Source organism: Notolepis coatsorum (genome assembly GCF_963971535.1).
Source record: "Notolepis coatsorum genome assembly, chromosome: 6".
NCBI lineage: Eukaryota > Metazoa > Chordata > Actinopteri > Aulopiformes > Paralepididae > Notolepis > Notolepis coatsorum.
In genome coordinates this window covers 150,262,285-150,289,331 of record NC_140170.1, presented here as the reverse complement: position 1 = coordinate 150,289,331, position 27,047 = coordinate 150,262,285, and the positions used below count along the sequence as shown (strand labels likewise).

The window sequence follows — 27,047 nt, the reverse complement described above, 5'->3', positions numbered from 1 at the left end:
TCCTAATGTGTATCAATGTGGTGGTCCTAATGTGTATCAATGTGGTGGTCCTAATGTGTATCAATGTGGTGGTCCTAATGTGTATCAATGTGGTGGTCCTAATGTGTATCAATGTGTGGTCCTCCTAATGTGTATCAATGTGTGTTGTCCTAATGTGTATCAATGTGTGGTCCTCTAATGTGTATCAATGTGTGGTCCTCCTAATGTGTATCAATGTGTGGTCCTAATGTGTATCAATGTGTGGTCCTCCTAATGTGTATCAATGTGTGGTCCTAATGTGTATCAATGTGTGGTCCTCCTAATGTGTATCAATGTGAGGGTCCTAATGTGTATCAATGTCTGGGGTCCTAATGTGTATCAATGTGTTGTCCTAATGTGTATCAATGTGTTGTCCTAATGTGTATCAATGTGTGAGGGTCCTAATGTGTATCAATGTCTGGGGTCCTAATGTGTATCAATGAGTTGTCCTAATGTGTATCAATGTGTTGTCCTAATGTGTATCAATGTGTGAGGGTGTCCTTGACATGAAGAAGGTTGAGAGCCATTGCTCTACATCCTGTTAACAATCATCTCAATGTTCTTGTTGTCTCCGGGCCACAGGATTCAGAAGGGATTGACATCATGCTGGGCGTCTGTGCCAACGGCCTGCTGATTTACCGCGATCGCCTGAGGATCAACCGCTTCGCCTGGCCAAAGATCCTCAAGATCTCCTACAAGAGGAGCAACTTCTACATCAAGATCCGTCCCGGAGAGGTAAGCTAAATGGATAATATGCCAAAGCTAGTTTTCCCAGATAAGATTCCAAAACAATATATTTCTTCTGTAGAAATAGAATAGAAGTAGAATTCTAGTAGTAGATTGTTGGCAACAAAAGTGACCCGGAGAATGAGAAAAACAATCCTCACATTACATCCGGGCTTGGACATAACCCTCCACGACAACTCCATCTCTTGGCAACGCGACCAGTGGGGGGGACGGACAGACGGATGTGTATTCCATTTGGCTGTGTGCAGAAAGCCTCAGTGGGGTCATGATTTCTAAGTCTAGCCCTGCTTAGTTGCATTGTGCAGCATACAGAATATCCTCCACGCTGAGTCCCAGTGTGACAGGCTGCCCTGGCCAGGCCCAGTCCAATGACAGAGATCCACAGTGAGCCTGTGACGCGGCCAAATAAAGAGCCCCTTCAACGAGCCCCAGCTGCAGCCACATCCACAGCCAGAATAGCGGGATAAAGAGTAAGTATAAATATAGAGGCATAACCCCCCCCCCCCCCCCCCCATCTCCTTGTTTTCTCCCAGTGTCTGGAGAAATCTGATGTTATCCTCCGTCTCTCTCGATCTCTGCCTCATTCCGTCCCGTCGCCAGGATGGGCTTATTTGGAAGCGGGGAAAAAATAAACATGTGGTAATTCATATTCATTTACTCGGGCATCAACAGATTTAACTTTATTTACTCTGTTCAGTTCGTCGCTGAGTGACGAGCAGAATGATTGTTTTACAGACTGGACTGGCTGTCCGTGCTGATGAGAAGCTGCGAACTGTGGAATATGGGAAAGCGATTTACTCAGCTGTGAATGTTAGAAGCGTGTTATCATGTCAATCTAAACACGCTCACACATGGAGAGCAGGATGGAGGTTTTCATGCAGTAAATGACAATACGATAAACACACCTGCTGCTCCACACAGTAGCCCATGGTACACTTATAGCTGTCTCCAGTGGCGTGCACAGATAGGGCCAAAGGGGGGCTTGAGCCCCTGCCATTTTTTTGTGGCAAATATGAACACTGTGGGTGTTGGTGGGTTAAGTGCCCTTTTTGTAGCTTGAGCCCCTGTCCCCCAAATTGTCTGTTCACACCCCTGGCTGTCTCTCTCTGTGTCTCTGTGTGTACAGTATGTCTCTGGGTCTCTGTGTGTGTCTCTCTGAGTCTCTGTGTATTTGTGTGTGTCTCTCTGTTTCTCTTTGTGTGTCTCTGTGTCTTTGTGTGTGTCTCTCTATGTCTCTCTGTGTCTGACGTGTGCATTTTCTCAAGTATATTACTTGTTTTAAATGGCAGCGCAAACTGCCAACTTGTTTCGATTTGAGAGCATCAATGAGGACCCAGCGACCAGATCAAGGCTGTTTGAGGAACTGACTTGATTGGTTGTTTGTGTGCACAGTCCTTCTGTTAATAAAATACTGTTTGAGGCCGCAGTCTGAGACTGGGCAAAGGCAGCTAATTTATTCAGGGATGGACATTTCATTCAGTTTAAACAAGCTTGCAAGCTTGACTGACTAGTTAAAAAAATATATATACTGTATACATCTATCAGATTACAGCAAGCTTGCTCTTGTTCTTTATCCTGTTTCATTTAGCTATTGCATAGTAGGGTAGAATATCAGGGAGGACTTCTGTGGTTAAGACCATTAAAAGGCTAAGGTCTACAGTCACGCTTTATTACATAGATTCAATAAAGAGTTTAATGTTCACTCACTCAGAATTAGGGATGCACATTTGTAAGAATAATCAATGATCATTCGGGCATAAAACTAGTCATACAATGACCTTTAACCTAAAAGCTGGATCCTCCCCCTGAGTTCCAGTCACAATGATCTGCATTTAACTGGCACGGACGGGCATACAAGGGCAGAATGGTTCCAAATATCATCTTAAGCCGGATAGGAAATTGGTGCCTATCTTCTTGTCTGACTCTGGAGAAGATGGTACGCTCATTTTCACACATTTTCCCATAATGTAAATACAATAAAGGATATCAGACTGACCGTACTGCTGCAGGTAGCTACATTTGCAGAGGCCATGTCCTCCAGTAAAATGAATCCGTTCAGTCTGTTCCAGTCGTCTTGTTTTCTGTAATTTATGTCCACATGTAGGGCTTGACATTAACCTTTTGGCTCACCAGCCACTGTGGCTAGTGGTTTTCCAAAGTCACTAGCCACTCAGCATTTTCACCAGCCAAAAATCCCCATGCTCACGCCCCCACCCAAAAAGTAATAAATATAGGTAATTGGACAATGTAACTGCATGCATTTGTTTGGACATAAGATTTTATTTGAATAGAAACATCTAAAATAACATCTAATCCAAAATGTCAGTGTGGTGTGTCCTAAAATAACATCTAACGCCAAATGGGATGGGGGGGGGTCAAAGGTCAAGGTGTCCTGACCTCCACAAGCAGGCAATAGAGCGCAGGTAAACGGCAGGAGTAACTCTCGGTAGCCAAAGGGGGGCAACTGCGATTTTGCGCGAGCTCCCACGCGCGCGCCTGTATTCCGATCCCCACGAGAATATGCACAGGGGTAGATCTCGGTCGGTTCTACAACTTCCCAATGCCTTTCCATCAGCAAAAACGTTGAAAAAAAAGTTTTGCGCGACGTGGAATGATTTGGGTGATTTTGTGCGAGCTCCCACACGTGTGCCTGTGCACGGATCGACGCAAGACTTCTCCCGGGGGTAGAATTTGGTGGGGGGCACGATTTCCCAATGCACTTCCATCAGCGAAAACGTCGGGAAAAGGTCGGGGCACGACCTCGCCGATTTTGCGCAAGCTCCCACGCGCGTGCCCATATTCCGCATGCAAATATTCACGGGGTAGATGTCCTCGTGGGACACAATTTCCCAATGCATTGTCCCGTGGGATTATGCCCCCCCGCTATTAATTGAGGGGCGGATTCACGGTGATGGGGAAATGGAAAAAGGTCACCCGCCAAAGTGGCTGGTAATAGTGACGGAGTTACACGCCACTGCCGAATTCTACCCGTATTTGGCGGGTGGCGGTTGTTAATGTCAAGCCCTGAACATGTCATCTCACAGTGGTGTACACTGCCTTTCAATATGCCATTAGAACTCACAGTGATGTTTATACACTGCCTTTCAATATGTCATAAGCCTTTACAGATGTATTTATAGTTACACTGTCTTTCAATATGTCATAATCCTTTACAGTGGTGTTTATACACTGTCTTTCAATATGTCATAAACCTTTACAGGGGTGTTTATACACTGTCTTTCAATATGTCATAAGCCTTTACAGGGGTATTTATACACTGCCTTTTTTCAATATGTCATAAACCTTTACAGTGGTTCTACCCATTCTACAATCTGTTAATAAAAGTTTCAATCAATCAAATTTGATTGATTGAAAATTGTATTAACAGATTGCAGAATGGGTACAATACAGTAAGGCTCAATACACACAATTGTTAAGGGGATGCAGACCAGAGACCAGGGTCCCCCATTTTCAATTCATAATGAATTGTAAGTAGGGTGCAACTAGCACCGTGCAATCCATTCTTTGTGGATCAAGCCTGGCGCTAGTTCTGTAGTGTGGGGCGTTTAGAGTCTGATGCCTGCAGTGCACCATAGAGGCATCAAATGAGGTGCATCAATTATAGCTTTCAGCGCGTTTGGGCCTTAAGAGACACAACCCCCGCTGGTGATGTGATGCCGTCAATATTACAGGAAATAATGAGCCGGTGTAGCGTAGAGAATAGAGAGCATAATATCTAGATAATGGAATGAACTAATGCAGGTGGAGGCTGAGGGCGGAGGGAGTTTTACCAGCACCCTGTAAGCACCAGCATGGATGTGAGGACGAGTGAGAGCCAGAACAGCTTAAATGGACCACTTTGTTGTGTCAGAGTGTAGTGTTTGTTTGTGCTTGGTGTGTATCTGGGATCACTGTGTCCTGAACTAACGCTCTGTGTCCTCGCTTTCTTCCAGTATGAACACTGTGTCCTCGCTGTCTTCCAGTATGAACACTGTGTCCTCGCTGTCTTCCAGTATGAACACTGTGTCCTCACTGTCTTCCAGTATGAACACTGTGTCCTCGCTGTCTTCCAGTATGAACACTGTGTCCTCGCTGTCTTCCAGTATGAACACTGTGTCCTCACTGTCTTCCAGTATGAACACTGTGTCCTCGCTGTCTTCCAGTATGAACACTGTGTCCTCGCTGTCTTCCAGTATGAACACTGTGTCCTCGCTGTCTTCCAGTATGAACACTGTGTCCTCACTGTCTTCCAGTATGAACACTGTGTCCTCGCTGTCTTCCAGTATGAACACTGTGTCCTGAACTAACACTCTGTGTCCTCACTGTCTTCCAGTATGAACACTGTGTCCTGAACTAACACTCTGTGTCCTCACTGTCTTCCAGTATGAACAGTTTGAAAGTACTATCGGCTTCAAGCTTCCTAACCATAGAGCTGCCAAGAGGCTGTGGAAGGTCTGCATCGAGCACCACACCTTCTTCAGGTAAGAGAGTCGCTTGATCCTCTGCACCGTTTGTACTGTAGCTGCAACCAGCAGCTCTATAGGTCACTCTTTCGGTTGGTCGGTCCACAAACATTTCCCCACCCTCTGATATTGGGCACAGAGGTCAAGTGTGTGTGTGTGTGTGTGTGTGTGTGTGTGTGTGTGTGTGTGTGTGTGTGTGTGTGTGTGTGTGTGTGTGTGTGTGTGTGTGTGTGTGTGTGTGTGTGTGTGTGTGTGTGTGTGTGTGTGTGCGTGTGTGCGTGTGTGCGTGCGTGCGTGTGTGCGTGCGTGCGTGCGTGCGTGCGTTAGGGATTAGTTCGAATATTCTAATTTTCGAAGTCGTTGCCAGTCTCCACATTCGATTTTCATGTCAGAGTAGAATATATATATATATATTTTTTTTTAAATTGAAGCAAACCATTCTTATTTAATTCCTTTTTATATTTAGAGGCAGCCTAATTTTCATAGCCTAATTGATCTAAAAGATGCACATGCTACTGTTTATTAAAACCGGTTGATATGCCAATGCAATGCTGTTATTATAGGCTACGAGGTGAATGGTGTCAGTTTGATTTATTGTCGGTCAGCTGAGCCGATCAACGTTCTGAAGGATTATCTGAACTTCAGATTCTGAAGTGCCTATTTATGTGCAATACCCTTTGATTTTAATGATCCATTCTATTAAAAAGAATAACTGAATTATTCTTGCCAGTCAGTAGCTCCCGGTGCCAGTCAGTAGCTCCCGGTACCAGTCAGTAGCTCTCAGTATTTCCGGTCAGTAGCTCCCGGTACCAGTCAGTATCTCCCGGTCAGTAGCTGCCGCCGCAGAGGACCCTTTGGTGTGATTACAGCAGGTTTTTCATCACAACTCTCACCAGCTTCATGTTGTTCCTGTTCTGCGACAGATTGTGGTCTATTTCCACCAGTATTTTATTATCTTCCCGCTCATGTTACGACTTGTGGTTGTGACTCGTGTTTCTATGATACCTGAGGCTTCGCAGAATCCCCTTTGAAGGGATAAGAAGCATATAGTGTTCTGTTATTAGATTTATTTTGGCCATTTCTTCCTCAATTTAGTTGTTATACCAATTCCCTGTGTGTATCCTGTTCTTTGCACTGCCCTACTGTCGGCAGCTAAGAGTTTCACTGGGAGAGTGTAAAGAGTAAGGACGTACTGCTGCCCGGGGATCGAACCCGGGTCTCCTGGTGCTAGGCGTGTGCTTTCACCTCTACACTACCCAGACGCCCTATTTGCATATTTTCTGGGGTAAAAATAAATTGTTGAGTTTTATTCAGCTGCAAGTGCACAGGTGGTTCATTTAATACCATTCACTCGTACAAGAATCCATCTCTCTTCTGCCAACATGCCATAAGTAATGAATGCTATTCATTAGATCATAATGTTTAATTCAGATCCCTTCTGTTCTGTAGGCTGGTGTCTCCGGAGCCTCCCCCTAAGGGCTTCCTGGTGATGGGATCCAAGTTCCGGTACAGCGGCAGGACCCAGGCCCAGAGCAGACAGGCCAGCGCCCTCATAGACCGGCCCGCTCCGCACTTCGAGCGCTCCACGAGCAAGAGGTACCTGCTCTCTCGGAGCTTGGATGGAGGTGAGGATTGCGCCAACACGGAAGATCTTTTACGTCGTTAACACATACAATAATCACCTGTCGTCACGCGCGTCTGGGAAACATTTATGTTGCTTCATGAGTCAAAGGAATTTGTGGCTTTTGAGTCATGTGTGTTTTTTTTTTACATCAATAAGGGGGAAAACATGTGAAACCAATCTGGATTTTAACCCTGGTACACCAGGGATGGACCGTATAAGACCAAACATCTACCGCTATGCCAAAGGAGGGGAGAATGCCCCCTGGCCAAAGGAGGATATTAGAGTTACTAGGCTTTAGGCAGGGTGTGTGAGGATTGGTTCATTCCCCGCCACACGCTTCTTAAGGTACTGTGATGATTGGTCCGTTGCCTAACGCACACTTCTAGGTCAAGTATCAATTACCATCACGCACCTGATGTGTGTTCTAATCAGCGCTCCAGAGGCTTCATATACTCGGACCTTCTGTCATTCGATGTCGGGTCGTTTTGAGTATTACTGCTTTGAATACTTCTGTTTCTGCCTGTTGTTCCCCGTTGCTGTGCCTCGTCTACTCTCCCTCCAGGACATCTGTGGATTGCCGCTGGTGAAGACCTTGTCCCCCCGTTTTGAGCTGCGCCTCATTTACCCGCTTTACTCTTGCGCTTTGGTGAGTTTGAACCAAACCCCTTTTTGGACTATTCTGTTTTGTGTGTTTTGAAGAACACTGAAGAGTTCTATTTTTGCTTACACTTGACTCAGCTAAGTTGTGTGTTAAAGGAGACACTGAAGATTTTCATTTTGCTTCCACTGGACTCAGCTGGGGTGTGTGTTTAGAAGAGACACTGAAGATTATCGTTTTTGTTTTGCACTGACCCTCAGCTAAATTGTGTGTTGTGGTGAACACTGAAGATATCGTTTTGTTTATTCTGGACTCAGCTAAGGGAGGAGGAGACCGCACTGCCTCTGTGTGATGTGGACTGTTATTGTTATCTCTCTCTCTCTCTCTTTTCCACCTCGAGTTGAAGCTGGGAGTATCTGCAGAGCCGCTTCGGCGTCAACACCGTTTCCCCACCTCGAACACCAAGAGGATCTGCAGAGCCGCAGATAACTCTGCTGAAGGCAGTCTCCCTTTGTTTCAAGATTGTTACTTGCTCCTTTTTGACTCTGAAAATAAATACGCCCTAGTATTTGGCTAACTCTGAACTACCTGTCTGTACCGTGCGTTTGAGGTCGGTTTCAAACCCTAACAGGGTGTATTGCAACATAACGTATGCACATCCCTTGGTAGGGGCTTGGCTGAAAACTCACGTGAAAAAAAGAAAAAGAGCATGCACTGTTCATGGCATGTGCTGTCATTCCCAGTGACGGGCAAAGTCTTGTCAGATTTTATATAGTGCCATGATACTCGAGTTCGACCTCACGATGAGCCCTTAGGCTCAGAATGTTGTCAAATAAATGTGTGCTGGAGCAAAAGAACATGTGGGTTATTTTTCCTCTATTCCTGAGGTTCATTCATCCAACCAGGGGCTCTATTTTGGATGCCGGCATAATATATATACCACCACGTGATCTTGGAATAATTCAACCTTTGCCTGCTGTTACGCGCTCCCACTTAATTGATCATACAATCAATGACGGGTGTATTGATCCCAATTGCAAATCGGTCACTCCTTTGTTTTCTCCCTCACAGGTGCAGCCATCACCCCTTCTACACAATATGAATACATCTCTCTCTTCCTACACATTCACCCCTTCTACACAACATGAATACATCTATCTCTTCACTACACATTCACCCCTTCTACACAATATGAATAAATCTCTCTCTTCACTACACATTCACCCCTTCTACACAATATGAATACATCTATCTCTTCACTACACATTCACCCCTTCTACACAACATGAATACATCTCTCTCTCTTCACTACACATTCACCCCTTCTACACAATATAAATACATCTATCTCTTCACTACACATTCACCCCTTCTACACAACATGAATACATCTCTCTCTTCACTACACATTCACCCCTTCTACACAACATGAATACATCTCTCTCTTCCTACACATTCACCCCTTCTACACAACATGAATACATCTCTCTCTTCACTACACATTCACCCCTTCTACACAATATGAATACATCTCTCTCTCTTCACTACACATTCACCCCTTCTACACAATATGAATACATCTCTCTCTCTTCCTACACATTCACCCCTTCTACACAACATGAATACATCTCTCTCTTCCTACACATTCACCCCTTCTACACAATATGAATACATCTATCTCTTCACTACACATTCACCCCTTCTACACAACATGAATACATCTCTCTCTCTTCACTACACATTCACCCCTTCTACACAATATAAATACATCTCTCTCTTCACTACACATTCACCCCTTCTACACAATATAAATACATCTCTCTCTTCCTACACATTCACCCCTTCTACACAACATGAATACATCTCTCTCTCTTCACTACACATTCACCCCTTCTACACAACATGAATACATCTCTCTCTTCACTACACATTCACCCCTTCTACACAATATGAATACATCTATCTCTTCACTACACATTCACCCCTTCTACACAACATGAATACATCTCTCTCTCTTCACTACACATTCACCCCTTCTACACAACATGAATACATCTCTCTCTCTTCACTACACATTCACCCCTTCTACACAATATAAATACATCTCTCTCTTCACTACACATTCACCCCTTCTACACAATATAAATACATCTCTCTCTTCCTACACATTCACCCCTTCTACACAACATGAATACATCTCTCTCTTCACTACACATTCACCCCTTCTACACAACATGAATACATCTCTCTCTTCACTACACATTCACCCCTTCTACACAACATGAATACATCTCTCTCTTCACTACACATTCACCCCTTCTACACAACATGAATACATCTCTCTCTTCACTACACATTCACCCCTTCTACACAACATGAATACATCTCTCTCTTCACTACACATTCACCCCTTCTACACAACATGAATACATCTCTCTCTTCACTACACATTCACCCCTTCTACACAACATGAATACATCTCTCTCTTCACTACACATTCACCCCTTCTACACAACATGAATACATCTCTCTCTTCACTACACATTCACCCCTTCTACACAATATGAATACATCTCTCTCTTCACTACACATTCACCCCTTCTACACAATATGAATACATCTCTCTCTTCCTACACATTCACCCCTTCTACACAATATGAATACATCTCTCTCTCTTCACTACACATTCACCCCTTCTACACAATATGAATACATCTCTCTCTTCCTACACATTCACCCCTTCTACACAATATGAATACATCTCTCTCTTCCTACACATTCACCCCTTCTACACAACATGAATACATCTCTCTCTTCCTACACATTCACCCCTTCTACACAACATGAATACATCTCTCTCTCTTCACTACACATTCACCCCTTCTACACAATATGAATACATCTCTCTCTTCCTACACATTCACCCCTTCTACACAATATGAATACATCTCTCTCTTCCTACACATTCCATTTTTGTTAAGCAGCCTTTAGTTCTCCTTAGTTTCCAGGTTTTTACTTTGATTTCTCTCCTTTTGGGGATGGAGGTCGGGTAGCCTAGTTTTCAGTTTTCTTTGGTTAGGCTAGAGTATGAATTATATTATTTTGGTAGTTTAGGGGGGGAAGCCCGGGCATCGACGACCACATAGTGGATGGCCCCGGGTGGACCCAACTTTTGTTATTTTTGGCCCGGCCTCCCCACTCCTTATTTTGGGTATGTTTGTTCATATGGCTATGTTTTTGTTTCTAAATAAATTATTGTTAATCACAACTTAGTGTGGTGTCCTTTATATGCTATGGTCACATCATTTGAGCCATTGTTTTATTGTGTTGTGGCCGTAACACCTGCTGTTCTTTCTGACCGGCAGAGTTCTCGCATCCGGCCTCAACCTTGTGTGAGAACCACGACGGCCTGTCACACCGCAGCCTCAGCCAGCAGCCCCGCCTCCACAGCCCCTCCGGGGACGAGCAGGAGACGGAGCTGGAGCCCAGTCTGGACCAGGACCAGGACCAGGAAGAGGAGGAGCAGGACCGTGAGCGGGTGGAGGAGATAGAGGACGGTAGGGAGGAAGACGGGGTCGTCACGCCCAGCAAAAAGAAGGAGATCAAGGTAATCTATGTCTGGTTGATGAGGGTGTGGTTCTCATGGGCTGGATTATGTTATTCACATTACAACCGGAGACGGACCACTGTTTGAATGGAGAAATTTGTAATGCTAAAGATGGCAGCAACAACAAACAACTACTTGCTACAAAACTAAGATATTCAGAGGAATTTTGAGGTGGACGTGTGAGTTTAAAAATGTATGCTTAGATTAATTAATAATGAACTCTGTCGTCGGTAGTTGCCATGGTAACTAAGGCCTCTGTGGCAGAAACCACTGAATGGCATGTGTTGATGTGTATATGTGTAGATGTGTAGATCAGGCCAGGTGTTGTTAGTCTTGTTAGTTGCCGTTATGAAGATGGTGGCAAAGTGAGCAGACTTCTCTTGAGAGAGATACTTTGTTACAACCATCTTTAGCATCACACTGTACAGTAGGTCGCTGAAGACTAGTGATGATAGAGTGTAGAGTCTAGACTGTATGTACGATTGATGGAGGTGTGTTTATGATCCATGAAGACGTCATTATGATTGTCATTATGATCCTTGTCAAAGGCAACATTTAGCTGCCGCAGCATCGTGATGGGACATTGGGGACACTGGGAACACTGGGGTGTGAAGACCACTACAGTCTTAGGGCATGCGTCCACTTAGCTCACATTTCCAGCTGAAAACGCTGGCAGTGAGCCGGTAGTACTGGGGGTGGAGCGCTTGCGGTGAAAAAGAAAAAAACGCTGCACGAGCCTTTGTCTGAATATGCGCCCAGCGCATCGCTCTGAAAAGTTCTGAAAGTTTCAACTTTAAACGCTGTGTGCGGCCGCACAAAAAAGCTGAAAGGCGCTGAGAAAAGAAGCCGACTGCAGCGCATTTACTATAGGCGGTTCATGCGGCCGCATACGCTCTCTCCCCATTGGGATAAATTGAAAAAAGACGCTTGCGCCCATAAATGTGAGATAGGTGGACCCGGGCCCTTAGTCACTTCTCAAAGCGGCCAGCAGGGTTCCAGAGGCACGGGTCTTAAAGGGGAACAACAGGGGTCCTACAACATGTTAGAACAAGCCTGCACTGTACTCATGCCTTTCACAGAGAACACGCTTTAAAGCCTTGTGGGGACAGTCGTCATCACTGGAATCTCGCCAGGCTACTCAACAAGGAAATTAACGTGAACAGTGAAATTTAAACTTCAAATACAGATTCAATAACAGGCTGACTACCATTTTGTAAGATATACACTACCTGCCCCAGGTTAGGTTATCTTTTAATCTTCCAGAAAATGGTGCTCTGACTATTACTGAATATGTATTTTAAGTTTTAATTTAGCTGAAATTTCATGCTCCATTCATTTCCCACGTTGAGCTGCCCAGTGATGTTACTTCGACGACGCTCTCTCTCCCCGAATGGTTCTGTTGAACCATTGAGCAGCAGGCGTGAGCACGGTGCAGGCTTTCCTTCCCAACATGTATAATGTCCAAAAGAAATGGCCGTTGTTTCCTGCGCCATCTCGAGCCACTGAAATTTAACAGCCTTTGATTTTACAGAATGTTACAAGGTACTGTAGTGTGAAGAGTTTTATCACCAACTCAGAGACGGCTCTATCAGCCCTATACGGGACGTGGCACCGCAGCAGCGCTCCAGATGGAGACGTGTGCAGCACAGCGGTGCTTCTCAGGCCTGCTGACCCCCCCCCCCCCCCAGGGGGTCTGATGCTGGTGTGGCTCTGGAGGATTGAACTAACTTTACCCTCTCCTCGTCTCCTCACAGGCTTATGCTCATAGTGTCTGATCACGACCCCCACTAAAGTGCTTTACATTATTTAACCCCTTTGACTCTGTCAGAAGCTCCTCTTTTCCTGTACCCCCAACCCCCCTCTCCACACACACACACACGCACGCACACACACACAGTTATTTCTCCTCAGTTTAACTCCTCATGCTGCTATGCTGGCTCATGCTGTCTCTCTACAATATGCTTATCAAACGACACAGCTCAAAAGATATATGTTGAAATAGCGCGGGCTGTGTTGTCCTTATCTAAACACATATAGGGGCGAATTCACAAAGGGATTGTGCAGCTTTTTATGATGCTATGCCAGCGCAAATAGCTCTGAAACACAGTTTGCTATTCACAAAAGAAGCGCAACGGTGACATGCGGTGGTAATTGCGCTCCATCAGCATTGCGTCCGGTGCTATTTGCGCGTATTTAAATGAGGTAATATGAGCGTTCCATGTCTCCCTTTCTATGCAAATGAACCTTGTCAAAAAACACTCCCAATTCACAAAGGCGTCTTCAGAGATCAAAATTTTGGATCGACGCACAATTTCTCCCGTTGATAAATCTCGGTGGGGGGCACGACTTCCCAATGCACAGGCGTGACGTGGAAAAACCTCGCCGATTTTGCGCAAGCTCCCACACGCGCGCCCGTATTCCGATCCACGCAATAATATTCACGGGGGTAGACCTCGCCGTGCGACACAAGTTCCCAATGCATTGTCCCATGGGATTATGCCCCCCTGCCGCGATATTAATTGAGGGGCGGATTTGCGGTGATGGAGTAATGAAAGAGGCAACATTTTATTAGAAACGCAAAGCTTGCCGCGGGCGACTCATCCTTGGGGGCTTCCTGGTGCCCCCGGGCACCGTGTTGGTGACCCCTGATATGATATATATATACGGTAGTATATGATAATGTGGGTTCTATTCTCTTAACTAACTCTTAAATACAACATTCTCACTGGCACAGTGTCTAACTTCGTTCTATGTTATTCAGCAGTAGGCTATTATGAGCAAACGAAATTCGTCAGGTTGGACATTTTGATTAATTATTTCAAGCGGAGAATTGAGAAATTCGGCACTACTGATAGATGAAGTTATTTCAGGACACTGCCTATTGAATAACATGACGAAATGAGTGAGTGAACAAAGCAATGAATACTTGAGAGGTTAGTCACCTTACTAAGAAATGCTTCAAATATTTACATGAATAGAACAATTAGATTGGACATTTGATTATGTATGTCATCATGCAGCAGAAGCACAATACAACGAAAATAAATAAAGAAACCCATTATTATTTATTTATCCCAAATTAACATTCTGACGGCCTGTCTGCAGGCAGTCGGCCCCTGTGCACGTCGCTATACATTAACAGTCATCTATTATAATGACATTTAAAAAATACGATTTTTATCAACTTTTTCTCCCCCTTTTTCTCTATTTTTTCCCATCCCAATTTAGTCGTTATGCCAATTTCCTTCCCTCCCTTCCTGGTCGTTGCGCGCATTTGCATCCCACTTGCGTCTCTGCGGTGGTAGGTAGGCAGGTGCTTAGTCTGCTGCAAATCAGAAGCAAATTGCACACCTATGGGCGTGTTTGCGCTAGTATCTCATCCGTGCAATATCTTTAGTGAATGGCTCGCAAAGACGGAGCAGATACCGTGCACAGTTTAGGGTGCTACTACCACCACGCAATCCATTCTTTGTGAATTCGCCCCATAGTGTTTGAACACATCCATAACATGTTGTTCTGGTTGTTGTATGTGTTTAGTTAAGGACAACATATACTGTGCTAGTTACTTCAACACATCTCTCTTGAGCAGTGCACCCAAGCCCTCTGCTTGTCTAACAAACTCTTTCTTTTTAACCCTTGCTGGCCAAAGGAGGACCCTGGGTCACCATCTGACAATACACAGGAGGTATTTGATGTCTGGTGGCCCCTTACCGTCTGTTTGTCTATCCATGATCCTATCTGTCTGTCTGTCAGTTGATTGGTCTGTCTATCTGACTCTCTTCTGTCTGTCTGTCTGTCTTGACAGTTGGCATTTCTGTCTGTCTGTCTGTCTGTCAGTTGGTCTTTCTGCCTGTCTTTCTGTATGTTCTGTATCTTTGTCTGTCTTAATATATTGTGTGTATTACTGTTAACATATCAACAAATCCAAAATGTACTCAAGTGCGTTATATTATATTTATATAAAACTAAGGAAAAATCCCACACCAGGTTGAAGCAGTAACGACATCAAGCTATTGTCATTTGTCACCATGCGTTTTGAAACGTTCCTGCGTGGGAACATGTCTCTAGTTTATGTTTTTGGTACAGTCGTATCGAGTTGTTTGATCAAAGGTTATTGAGGCTCAGTGTAGTTTTAACTTACAACTTCCTCTAACACAATGACCATTTAATTACTTAATATTTAACAATGATTCAAATTAATATTGATATTGCAATATTCTTGTCACTAAAACTGCAATATGGTCATTTAAAGCATGTAAAACACATACATACATACACACGCACACACACACACACACACACACACACACACACACACACACACACACACACACACACACACACACACACACACACACACACACACACACACACACACACACACACACACACACACACACACATACATGTTTTATTATAAATAATAAATGTTTTAATAATACATTAAAAAGATGATGATGAGTCAGTTGTGCTTCACTCAAAATACTAGCTGCTACTATAAGTCCATATAATACAAGTAGATGAGGTCATCAGTAGGACATCCAGTGGGAAATGGCTTAATGCCAGCCAGAGTGTGAACACTTGCACAGCTACATGTACTCCCAGGATATGCTATTGGAAGAGTTTTAAATTACATCACAAGGAAATGTAGATTCTATGTAGAACTTAAAGATACAGTACAATTATGTTTTCAACTCCGTCATAAATTGATTATTGTGGACTGTTAATATCATGAAGATATTTCTATTCAGCTTCAGAAGTATAATTTTAAGTGTTTTAGGTCACTCTCTCTGAGCAAAGTCAACTCTCTATAGACCTGTTCATTGTTTACAAACATACCGTGTTCGAGCCAATCAGCAATACTGAGTCACGTGCCTAAGTTGCCCACTACCTGCATGAGCTGCTGTGCTAAAAGAAGTACAACGGGGCTCTATGGAGAAACCATGACACTCCCCTGACTAAAAGTTGTTTCAAACAATAAAGGCTGGATGTCATTTTGCCAAATCAGCATGGCTGTGAGTGTGAGTCTTTCACCTTTTACATAGCTATCTAGCTTTGGCATGGATTGATTGTTTAGATGGCTAACAAATGCAAATATATTGTAGTCTGCCCCGTTGTTCTGACCAGGATTCCGTTCCTTTTTGCCCCTGTGATGCGTGCGCACACTGAGGGGCGGGATCCACAAAAGGGTTTGCGCAGCTTTTTCCGACGCAAAGTCAGTGCTTAAAGCTCTGAAACTCAGTTTGCTATCCACAGCTGCTTTCCGTCAGCATTGCGTCCGGTGCAATTGGCGCGTATTTAAATGAGGTAATATGGGCGGAACATGTCCCCTTTCTATGCAAATGAGCCTCGTCCAAAAATGCTCCCTATCCACAAAGCCTGGCGCCAATTGCACCGAGCAGTTAACGCTACACACCTACCGTCTTCACAGACATGGTGGTAACTAAGTGCAAAGCCCTAAACGCTATGGGGCATCATGCCAGCGTCACAGGTGATCATGGCAACAGTAATTGTTGCCAGACGCAGGCATCGTAATGCTATATAAATACGTTTATTATTATTATCATTATTGACTGCACTCGCATTCCAATTGTACCACCGCACACTTATGCTCCAGAAATAAACTTTTCATTTATAACGTGTCGTCGGTCCGTGAGGAGTAGATGCTGGAAGCAGGCCAATGAAACGTTTATTCTGGAGTATAATGCAGGTTCTATTATCCTAACTAAACATTAAATACAACTTGCTCACTCAAAATATTCGTTAATTATAAAATATCTTCACTGGCACAGTGCCCAAGTGTCAAGAGTGTGTTGTCGCGGGAGGCTTCCTCAGAGTTTCTCTAACATCCCCCTGGGTTCCCTCAAGAACCTATGGGTGCCTCAAAGCCCCCAAATGATGCCTGTAAGAAACTTCTGTTAAAAAATGCTAGATTGAAATACACGCTTTTCATTGTACTGTATCTTTAAGACTAGACATACAAATAAATGAATAAATAAATAAATAAATAAATAAATATATATATATATTTAAATATATATATACACACACACTGTAGTAACTGTGCATATATATATATATATATATATATATATTTATATATAGTTAAAGTTATAATGTTATTCATTCTAATGCTATAATAATCACAATATGATATTTTGTCCCAAATCGTTCAGCCCTACATTACTATTTACTGTCTGTGTCTGGCTATGATGAGTGACCACTTCAGTAGGTCAGCCTGCATGTTCGCATGTGTTCCTTATGTGGACCTGTCTCTGTCTCTCTGCCTCCACCACACACATCCATCTGAACTAGTCATTCAAACTTCTATTGAGTTTCAACATGTTATTTTTCATGAAGTAGGTGGAAAAAACGATGCCAATGGGGTGAACGAGTTACACTTGCACAATTTACCTATCTCAAACCCCGCCCTCTTTTATGTATCCTCCAATTGCAACAGTTGCGATTGGAGGATCAAGAAAAGGGGGAGAGGCTTGAGATGGGTCAATTCAACCGGTTTTCAAGGGTTTTCTCAAAACAAGTGAAGGGATCTGCCTTATTTCAAGACGTACTCGTCAACCTTTCTTCAGGTTCCTTAAAATATGTTCAAGCTAAGTTTTTTCTCACCCTATTTCTCCTTGTATCTTAAGAGAAATCACACGTCAAGGCTCATACAAGAATTAATTACTTGTTCAGATGGCGATTCTTTAGCAGTGTTACTATGTATACGCACGCCCAGTTTGTCGTCTGTTTGTCTCCTTGCCTCCTTACACGGCCAAAACAAATCTCCATCCTAAAGAAAATTATTTAATCCTGTATCCTGCATCGTAGAATATTTTATTCTTTTAAAATGATACAAAGGGAGCAATCCACCTTCATTTAAGATGGAGATATATTTTGTAGTGTACTGTACGGCAGGGAATCAGGGATGGCCTGTCGTCTCCTTGCCTCCTTGACTTACCGACTCCCCCTATCTCTTGTCTCTGCATCTGCCTGTGCTCCTATACCCCCCTCCCCCATACTCCCACCTCCTCCCTGCCCTCCTTGCCCCTTCTCCTGCCCCAACTCAGCCCTCTCAGTTGGCCCAGGAGATGACCCCCCGGCACAAGCAGGAGGTACAGCTCGCTGTCTTCGGCCTTTTGTGCTCTGTGTGACCTGTGACACAGTTCATCTGTAGCCCGTACCTGAAATCCATAGGAACGGGCATTGATTCCCATCCGAATTCCAACATTCACCAACAATCACTTGGCTGGAATGCCGTGGGAATGTTTTCCTTATAATGTTGTGACGCATGGAAGTCAATGTCGGTTTGGCACGTGAGACTCTTTTGGATGAACACTCCAATGTATCCAGTTGTGTTGATGAACATTTACATTTTCTGAATCACGTAAACTGTCCAAACATGATACAATGCTTATTTAAAGGTGCTATAGATACAATGTGTACATAGCGTAATAAAAAAATAAATAAAAGACAAATACATCCACAGATTTAGAATAATTTAAGTGCAGAATAAAAGTATTGCCCCCCCAAAACTATTTGTATTCATGAATTTATCATTTTAAATATGTTGGCGAGTCCAAAATGTATGTTGTTGTTTACATGTTGCGTGCTTGTATCCCCTCCCTACTTCCCATTTCCCCACGTGGAATGCACCTGATTGGATAAATGACATGCTGGTGCTCTAGTGCAACATCTTGTGGCTGAATTTTATCTACAGCACCTTTAATTGTTGGCATCTTGACATTTGATTCCTGGCAGCCATCTTACCGTGTACCAAAGGAGAGTACTATAATAGGCCTACTGTACTCGAGGAAGAGGTCCTCTCTATCAATTCAAGTTCTGTGTCTTTACCTGTGTTCGGAACACACTGTACTGTATGTAGTATATAGCTGCATGTTTGATATCAACCAGGTGCACCGGTTTCAGAAGTGCTGGGGCCAAAAGGTGTGTGTGTGTGTGTGTGTGTGTGTGTGTGTGTGTGTGTGTGTGTGTGTCTGTGTGTGTGTGTGTGTGTGTGTGTGTGTGTGCGTGCGTGCATGTGGCTGTCAGTCATTCCAATGCGTTATCATGAAATAACCAATTCACGTCAACCTTCACATGAACCAGTACCAATTCATGTGAACCTTCAAAATGCGTGTTGTTGACTGTCTGGTTGCCTGCGTGTGCTGAATACAGTAGGTTTCGCCTAGGGGCGTAAAGCGTCTCATTTAAGAAACAATTCACCTAGAAATAAAGCTGCAGCAACACGTCAGCTGGTCCTCTCTCATAAAGAAGATAGTAAAGAAAGAAAAAGACAAACTTTATATAGTCTATTAACAAGTGATAATGTATCAATCCATCCAGCACAGTATGAAGCGTTGCTGGCCGTGGTGCTGAAATCACCAAGCTTCTGAGACTGGAGCTGGTAGGAAAAAAGCAAAAGTTGGTCTAATGTTGCTGAAAATTGCTCTCATCATTGTGCCCCCTGACTGTGAGCCCTGCCTGTGGGATTAGAAACTGTAGACAGCGCGGCCCTTTCTCTTTTCCTGCTCAATGCGCTTTTGTTTGACAACTGAATACTGACTGAATTAAGCACACTTTGTTTGGCACACACTCTTTGTGAAAGTGAGACTTTTCATGGCTGTCTAGGAGGCTTGGGCACTTTTTCCTTGTTATAAATTCTGGACTTTATAAAACCGCTTGGAGACCCTGCTGCTTTGGGGTTCTTGTTCTGGCTGCCACTGTGCTGGTTCTATGGTTGATGGGCTCCAACGGAGTTGTGGAAGTGGAAGATGTCAGCGATTTATCTATTTGCATATTGATACTAGCTAGCTAAGGTTTGTTCAGCTTGCTAGCTAGGTTAACACTCAATTTAATTGGTTGCAATGTGCACTGTATGCATTCGATTGGTGTGACAATGTCCTCTTTGATTGGATTCAAATGTAAATATCTTCCTGTTTTATGTTTGCCTGCCATATTTCACCTAGAGTGGACAGGGATGATCGACACGTCTTTTTAATGTTGTGTGTGTGTGTGTGTGTGTGTGTGTGTGTGTGTGTGTGTGTGTGTGTGTGTGTGTGTGTGTGTGTGTGTGTGGTGTGTCGGGGGGGGGGGGGGGGGGGGGGGGGGGGGGGGCGCAACGGCCCCTTGGCCCCAGTACTTCCAACACCCATGATATCAACCTAAACTAATCCAATGTTCAGAGCTTATAGACTGTTTCAGTGGAATTGTGTTGCTAGGGAACAGCTTGGACGTGCAGTTTATTTCCTGTTGCAGTGTTTGCTAATATCAACAACCGACAGGAATCCAAATGTAGTAAAACATTTTTGTTTCTGTTGTCATGTTAAAACCGTCCATACTGTACTATATAGTGTGATATAGGATGTAGCTGTATGTTTAGATATCGACATTAAACATTCACAACAGCACCTGGCAGCAGCGAGCAGAGAATTACTTTACAGGGTCTAATGCGGGGGAAATGTGCAATTTGAGAGGTCTCGGAAGGAAGACTCCTTTTGAGAGAACCTCTATTGAAAATGGAACATTGCAATTTGTGACGTCTTTCAAGAAACAGAGAGTGCATTAAGAAAGTGATGTTTTCTCTGACAGAGAGAGTGTGTATACCCAGCATCAATCCAAAGCCTTCATGGAATACAATAATCGTTGTTCTGATAGGGGAAAAACATTCCATCAAGCCCAGAAATATGATTTATCAACTAAGTAAATCCTGCATATTCATTATGCATCCATATAAGCACTGAGTGTATTCACAGTTTTTGTTTGGCGTTTGCACTGCAAATAATAATTGATATACTTACTTTGATTAGTATGTGTTTTCAGTAGCGTCTCAAATGTAATTTCCGTCAACAGACTACGGAATAGCAATGCAGTCGTACAAAACACTTAATCCATGTGCTGTATCCCCAGAACGAAGAGACATCAGTGTAACCGGTGTACTACCGCTGACTCTCTGTGTACTCTTTGTGTTTGGTTTTTATGTTTCCAAACATTATTTCACAGTCCATTCAGCCATGCATATCGAAAAGCACAACTCAATTTAATTGTAACGCGTCGACGTCATTACAGCACTTACATTATATAGATGTCTTGCTAATCCATAAACTCCCACTCTCTCTTTTCCTTTATTTTTGACACTGTCTGCTACTGTTCTCCCTCTTTAGTTCCTGGATAAGTCGGAGGACGTCTTACTGAAGCACCAGGCCAGCATCAACGAGCTGAAGAGAGCTCTGAAGGAGCCCAACAGCAAGCTGACGACCCGGGAGAGACGCCTGTCCGGATCCTCCCCTGGGGGCACGCCTGAGAGGAAGGCAGTGAGTCTGGGAGGGGATGAGGGGAGGACCTGGGGTGCACGCCTGAGAGGAAGGCAGTGAGTCTGGGAGGGGATGAGGGGAGGACCTGGGGTGCACGCCTGAGAGGAAGGCAGTGAGTCGTGGAGGGGATGAGGGGAGGGGAGGACCTGGGGGCACGCCTGAGAGGAAGGCAGTGAGTCGAGGAGGGGATGAGGGGAGGGGAGCATAGACGTATATATATATATATATATATATAAAGGCTAGATGACTCACCCGCGCTGCTGGCCAATGGAGACCGACTTTGCCACATGGCGGCCATCTTGCCACAGACAGCACGACTATTGAAATAACCATAGCTTGCAAATTGTTCAACCGATTTTCAAACGGTTTGGTTTGTTATAAACGTCAGAGATGTAGTTATCATACTGCATACAGTACTTATAATGGACTTTCATATGAAAATAATTTCAACATGTCCGACATAATAACGTTTGTAATAAACCAAACCGTTTGTAAATTGGTTGAAAATTGAGCAAGCTATGGTTATTTAAATAGTACATGCCCCATAGACATTCATGTTATGAGTGGGCGTGCTGCCTGTGACAAGATGGCTGCCGGTGAACTACGCTGGAGACTCCGCCTTGCACCATCTAGTTATATATGTCTATGGTTGGGAGGACCTGGGGGAGCGGGGGTCGAATGTCTGACATCACATACTGAAAAACATTGATATTTACAGTTTTGGTTGTTGTCATGTGTAATTCCTCTCTCTGCTGCTCAAAGTTAAAGGTAGAGTCTGTAGTGCGGGTCAAACGGCGCCCTGTTGGTACTGCACTTTGTTTACAGCTTTTGTTATGGTCGGATGTGTGGGTTGGAGTTGAGTGGGGACAGGGAGAGGGGTCGCTATCGCTGGCCACACCTCAGGCTCTGAAAGGTCTGGAGAAATTCACAGTATAATAAGTTAGTAAACTCCAACCTACACGCCTGACCAAAACAACTTTGTTTACATTCTTTGTTCAGGTGGCTGTTTGACGGCATTACAGATTCTACCTTTAAGGCAAGGCAGACATATTCTGGTCTATTATTCGTAGGGAGATGTTTGTTTTCTTAGCCTTTGCATAATTCAAACCTGGAGATGTACAATATGGGAATGAACAAAAGAGTGCGGAACCTTGCTTGAAGTTAGGTGACCTTTATGTCTACAGGCAGAATAACCACTTTGTCTCCCATATGGGGATATATCACTGCAAGACAGTTCACAAGAGCAAGTCGAAAAATCGGTGCTGTGTTTCACAAAAGAACAATCAGTTGAGTCGATTGTATTATGTTCCTACAAGTGAAAAGATCGTGGCAGCATTGTGGCAAATGTACTTGAAGACGACTGACAAGCAGCTCGGCAGCGAAGAGCCTGAATGGATATATATTTGTAGGCGTCTCGCTGAGCGCATCTGAGCTTCTTCATCCTTTTGTTCACTGTTATACTATTGAAGATAGAGAAGTAAGATTGCACTCTACAGATACTGTAGTTCTATTGCTGTTGTTGTTGTTGTTGTTGTGTCTGCACTGTTGAGAGGCAACGTCACTCTGATCCTATCTATCTGGGAGAATTCAGATGAGGCCAATAGAATGTTCAACTTTCTCTGCAGCAGAAAAGTCGACCAAACGTATTTCCGACTCCGATCGACTAACGGCAGGGAGAGTTTTAAAAGACCTTGGTAATAATCCTGGAGCTTCATCATCATCATCATCATCACCATCATCATCATCATCATCATCATCATCATCATCATCATCATCATCCTCATCCTCCTCATCATCATCATCATCATCATCATCATCATCATGTCTGTGTGTGGATGTGGCAGCTGTGAGGTGCAGGTGGAGAGCAGCGAGATGATTGCATCTTCATTTTCAATACTTTCATATTCATTAAAGGTTCCCACTGAATGACTCAGTGAAGACGCGTTTATCCTGATTATGTCTTTTCCTTCTCTCTCGTTTCTTATCCCTGCTGCATGGAATTATGCATATATTATGTATTTTCCTCTTTTACTCTCTGTATGAGAGTCAGGGCTCTAATGGCTGTCCCCCCCTCCCCCCTCTCTCTCTTTTAAATTCCCTCCTCCTTCTCCTCCTTCTCCTTCTTCTCCTTCTCCTCCTCTGCGTCTGTCTGCCAGCTGGTGGGTCTAGCAGGGGTGAAGGACCCTGTTAACTGCCTCTCTGTTGACGGTTTCGTCCAGAAGACTATGGTGACATCCCCCGAGGTTGCTCTCTCTCTCTCTCTCTCTCTCTCTCTCTCTCGCTCTCTCTCTCTCTCTCTCTCTCTCTCTCTCTCTTTTATGATAATAACATTACTGTGGTTTGATGTAATTTCATACGCTGTATATAATGGTGCACATACTGTAACCGTATGTGATAACCGCCATTGATCTATTGGACATATTCTACATATTCTACAGTAATTCCATCTCTGAAATGCAAGTGTTCTGTTTACCCAAACCTAAGCATGCACCTGTTGACCTTTTGAGACGTAGCATTATTTTGTGTACAAGATGTCGGAGCAGAGCTGCTAAGGCATGTTACCCTTGGTGTGTCTAACTGTGTTTAATCTATATTAACATGTAGGGCTCTGAGGAGTGGGTTTTGATTGAAAAACAAGACACTTCTCAACAGGACCACGACTGGAAGGCAGAGGAGAGCGACAAAGCTCTCACCTCTCCGCCGTTAGCGGCTGATTCCTCCTGGGAGAGTATGGAAGGACCGGATAAGGAGATAGATGTTGCTAAGATACATATTGAGGTAACGCAGGATGAGGGGAAAGAAGTGAACGATGACTTGCCGCCGTCTGCCCAATCTCCCGGGGAAGCAGAGGGACGTTCGGAGCCTTGGCCGGCTAACAAAAGCCGCTTTATGGTTCAGTTAACGGAGACCGCAGGCTCTTCTCGGGAAGATTCTCAAAGCGAACCACCGTCGGCCTTAGATCCGGAAAGAAACGTCTGCGTTGCCCCGGGCTCACAGCAGGCAAAGGGACATAAACCCTTGAAGCAGAGGAAAAAGAAGAGACCCCAGAGTTTAAACCTAGGAATGCCTGGAGACTTCATCTATGAGAAGGAAGGCGACAGCTCCAACGGGGACGAAGGGTCGGACTGGGAGGACAGTCCGGAGAGCACGCGGGGAACGTTGACCCATCCGGAAGCGTCATCAGATGCGATGATGCCGATGGCGACGAAAGATGACCTGAGGTCGGGAGAGTCGAAGGGAAAGGATCAGCCTGCCGGAGGGGTTAAAGACAGCGAGCCAGAGGATCTATCAGAAGGGAGGGTATCCTCTCATGGAATAGACCAGGTAAAAAGTAAAGTCAGCCAGGTTGAGCCTGCAGACGCAGACTTAGGCTCGGTGAACGGACCGGGAAAGGTGGAACACGGCAGTCCATTAGTGCACGTTAGAGGCGAGTGTATCGTTAACCCGCAGCCGCGAGGGAAGAGCCTGATTGACAATAAAGAGCTGGCCGAGGTGCGGCTCAGGCAGGTCAGGACACACGAGAGAAGGATGAGCAGCTCGGGAGGAGAAGATATTGAAGGCGTTCTTCCAGACAAGGTTCAGCGGAGGTCTTTCCACCGGCTATCAGGCAGCCACCAGTCAGAGATAACCAGGATTGTTCCTCTGAAGCCGGAGAGGTCAAAGAGCGTAGCGTGTAAAGATGAGAAAGACAGGGCGGTTCAGGAGGAATTCGAGCGAGTTTCGAGGAGAGAATACCGCTGGTCAGTGGGTTCTCCGGAGGGATCCTCGGACCTGAACTGGACCGACGTCTCCGTCTTCCATCCGACATTCACCACGCCCGCGGCAGGCTCTCCGTCGTCCAGCCCGGGTCGACGGACCTACCACCCATCCTCTGCGACGCCCAAAGACATCGTGCAACATTCTGAGGCTTTCAGGGACCCGGAGAGCAAAGAGGAGGAGACCGCCAGGGGAGCGACGGAGTGTCTCTTGTTCGGCTCTAAGGCCTCGGCGCTCCCCAAGACGGCTCCCCCCGCACCGCCGGTGAAAACGCAGAAGGCCAGGGAGTCGGGACTCATACTCCGGAACAGCCGCAATGCCGGCAGGGAGCCTGGCCTGGATGCAGCCAAGAAGAGACACTCGGTAACTCTGCTTGGCATCTGCTTCTTTCAGTCATTTGGAAGTAAAAAAAAGCATTGCATGAGCTTCAGCCAGAACTCGCACATCATTTTTCTTCTTTTTTTTCTCTCCTCTCCGTTTTCAGTGACTTGAAATATACATACATGTTGCCTCTACATATGCCTGTATGAAGAAGGGGGGCGGAGAGTGCTTAAATTATGAAACCCCTTTCAGTTTCCTTGTTTGTCTGCAAAGTCAGTATAATGCAGCCATCAGTGCGTTTGTAGTGAGTTTTGGACCCTCCCCCCCTTTTCGGCGTCACCATACATTCCCTCACCTCTAGTCACACCGCCAGCCCCTCAGCATAACTGTATCACCGCTGTAGATCTGTAGAAACCGCTGACGGTCGTGAAAGAGGTTGTGAGGAAAAATGCTTTGCTTGGCTTCTACCCCCCCCCCCCCCCCCCCTCTCTCTACTCATTGACCATATTCACACGGCATTGCCGTTTTGCTCTTATATCATGCTCACCTGAGCATGACATAAGAACAAAACGGCACGACGTGAGAGCGAAACCTTGGCCGCCGTGTGAATAAGGTCAGTTGAGCCCCGCCCCCTTTTCCCCCTCCAACTCGTGTTTTCCCTCTCTTTTGGCAGGAAGTTGCAAGGAAAGAGAATTAAAACGCTCACATAATCATTCCTCTGATGATTTGTGACACTTCTCTCAATGCCGTTTCCAAACTGATAAAATAGAACAAATAGCTTGATTTCATAGCGACACTACGATTCACCGCAACGAATAAGTGACTCGAGGAAAAAAGGGGAGAAAAATGCCATCATCACCCATTTGCTTCAAGCGACATATTCAAATATCATCGCTCTCAAATGCTGAGAGTAGCAAATAGATTTACGCACACATTCTGAAAATAGATCATAATGATTTCAGAAGAAACGAAGAGGGTTGATAAACAAAAGGCAATGTGGTTTAATCCATTTGGGTGATGATAATAATAATGATAGTAATTATTCATGAATCAGATGAAATTCTATCCACCCAACCACAGTTCAGCACCTCCACGCGGGCTGGAGTCTGTCACTGCTTTTCATTTCACAGTTGGTGTCATTAAGGGGCTTGCACGCATTTGGCATCGGAATGAAGGGAATTTGAAATGAGGAGATCTGACAGCTTTCATCCTTTGCCACTCTTTCATCTTAGCCAAGGCCCTGGCCATGTTTGGCTTAAAAAGACATGAGAAGAGGTGTAGCTCTCTCTCTCTCTCTCTCTCTCTCTCTCTCTCTCTCTCTCTCTCTCTCTCTCTCTCTCTCTCTCTCTCTCTCTCTGCACTGAATTGTTCATCAAATTCCATCACATTTGTTCTGTGGGCGGAGTGGCTGTCGCTCTGCCTAAAAAACACAAAACCCTGTTCATAATAGTTGTACATACGGTACAAACCTAGTCTATACCGATATAGCAATGGTTTATTGATCGCATCGATGCTACCGATGGGGAACCAGCCTCTTTTTCTGTCCTCTAAAGTTTATTGGCTACCATACTATCTCCCTGTTTAACCAGTCTTGTCGGCG

At 44.6% G+C, this 27,047-nt stretch overlaps 1 protein-coding gene across 3 annotated transcripts in view; it reads left to right on the top strand.

Annotated features, from left to right (window-relative positions):
* The window catches only part of LOC311229372 (band 4.1-like protein 1), a 311,906-nt gene that overhangs the window by 244,945 nt on the left and 39,914 nt on the right, over positions 1–27,047 (top strand). For all 3 annotated transcript variants that reach the window (XM_084315458.1, XM_084315459.1, XM_084315457.1), the window contains 5 exons: positions 601–753; positions 5,149–5,246; positions 6,678–6,853; positions 10,816–11,057; positions 21,221–21,370. In XM_084315458.1, coding sequence (XP_084171584.1) covers positions 601–753; positions 5,149–5,246; positions 6,678–6,853; positions 10,816–11,057; positions 21,221–21,370 — 819 coding nt within the window. The remainder of the gene's footprint in view (positions 1–600; positions 754–5,148; positions 5,247–6,677; positions 6,854–10,815; positions 11,058–21,220; positions 21,371–27,047) is intronic.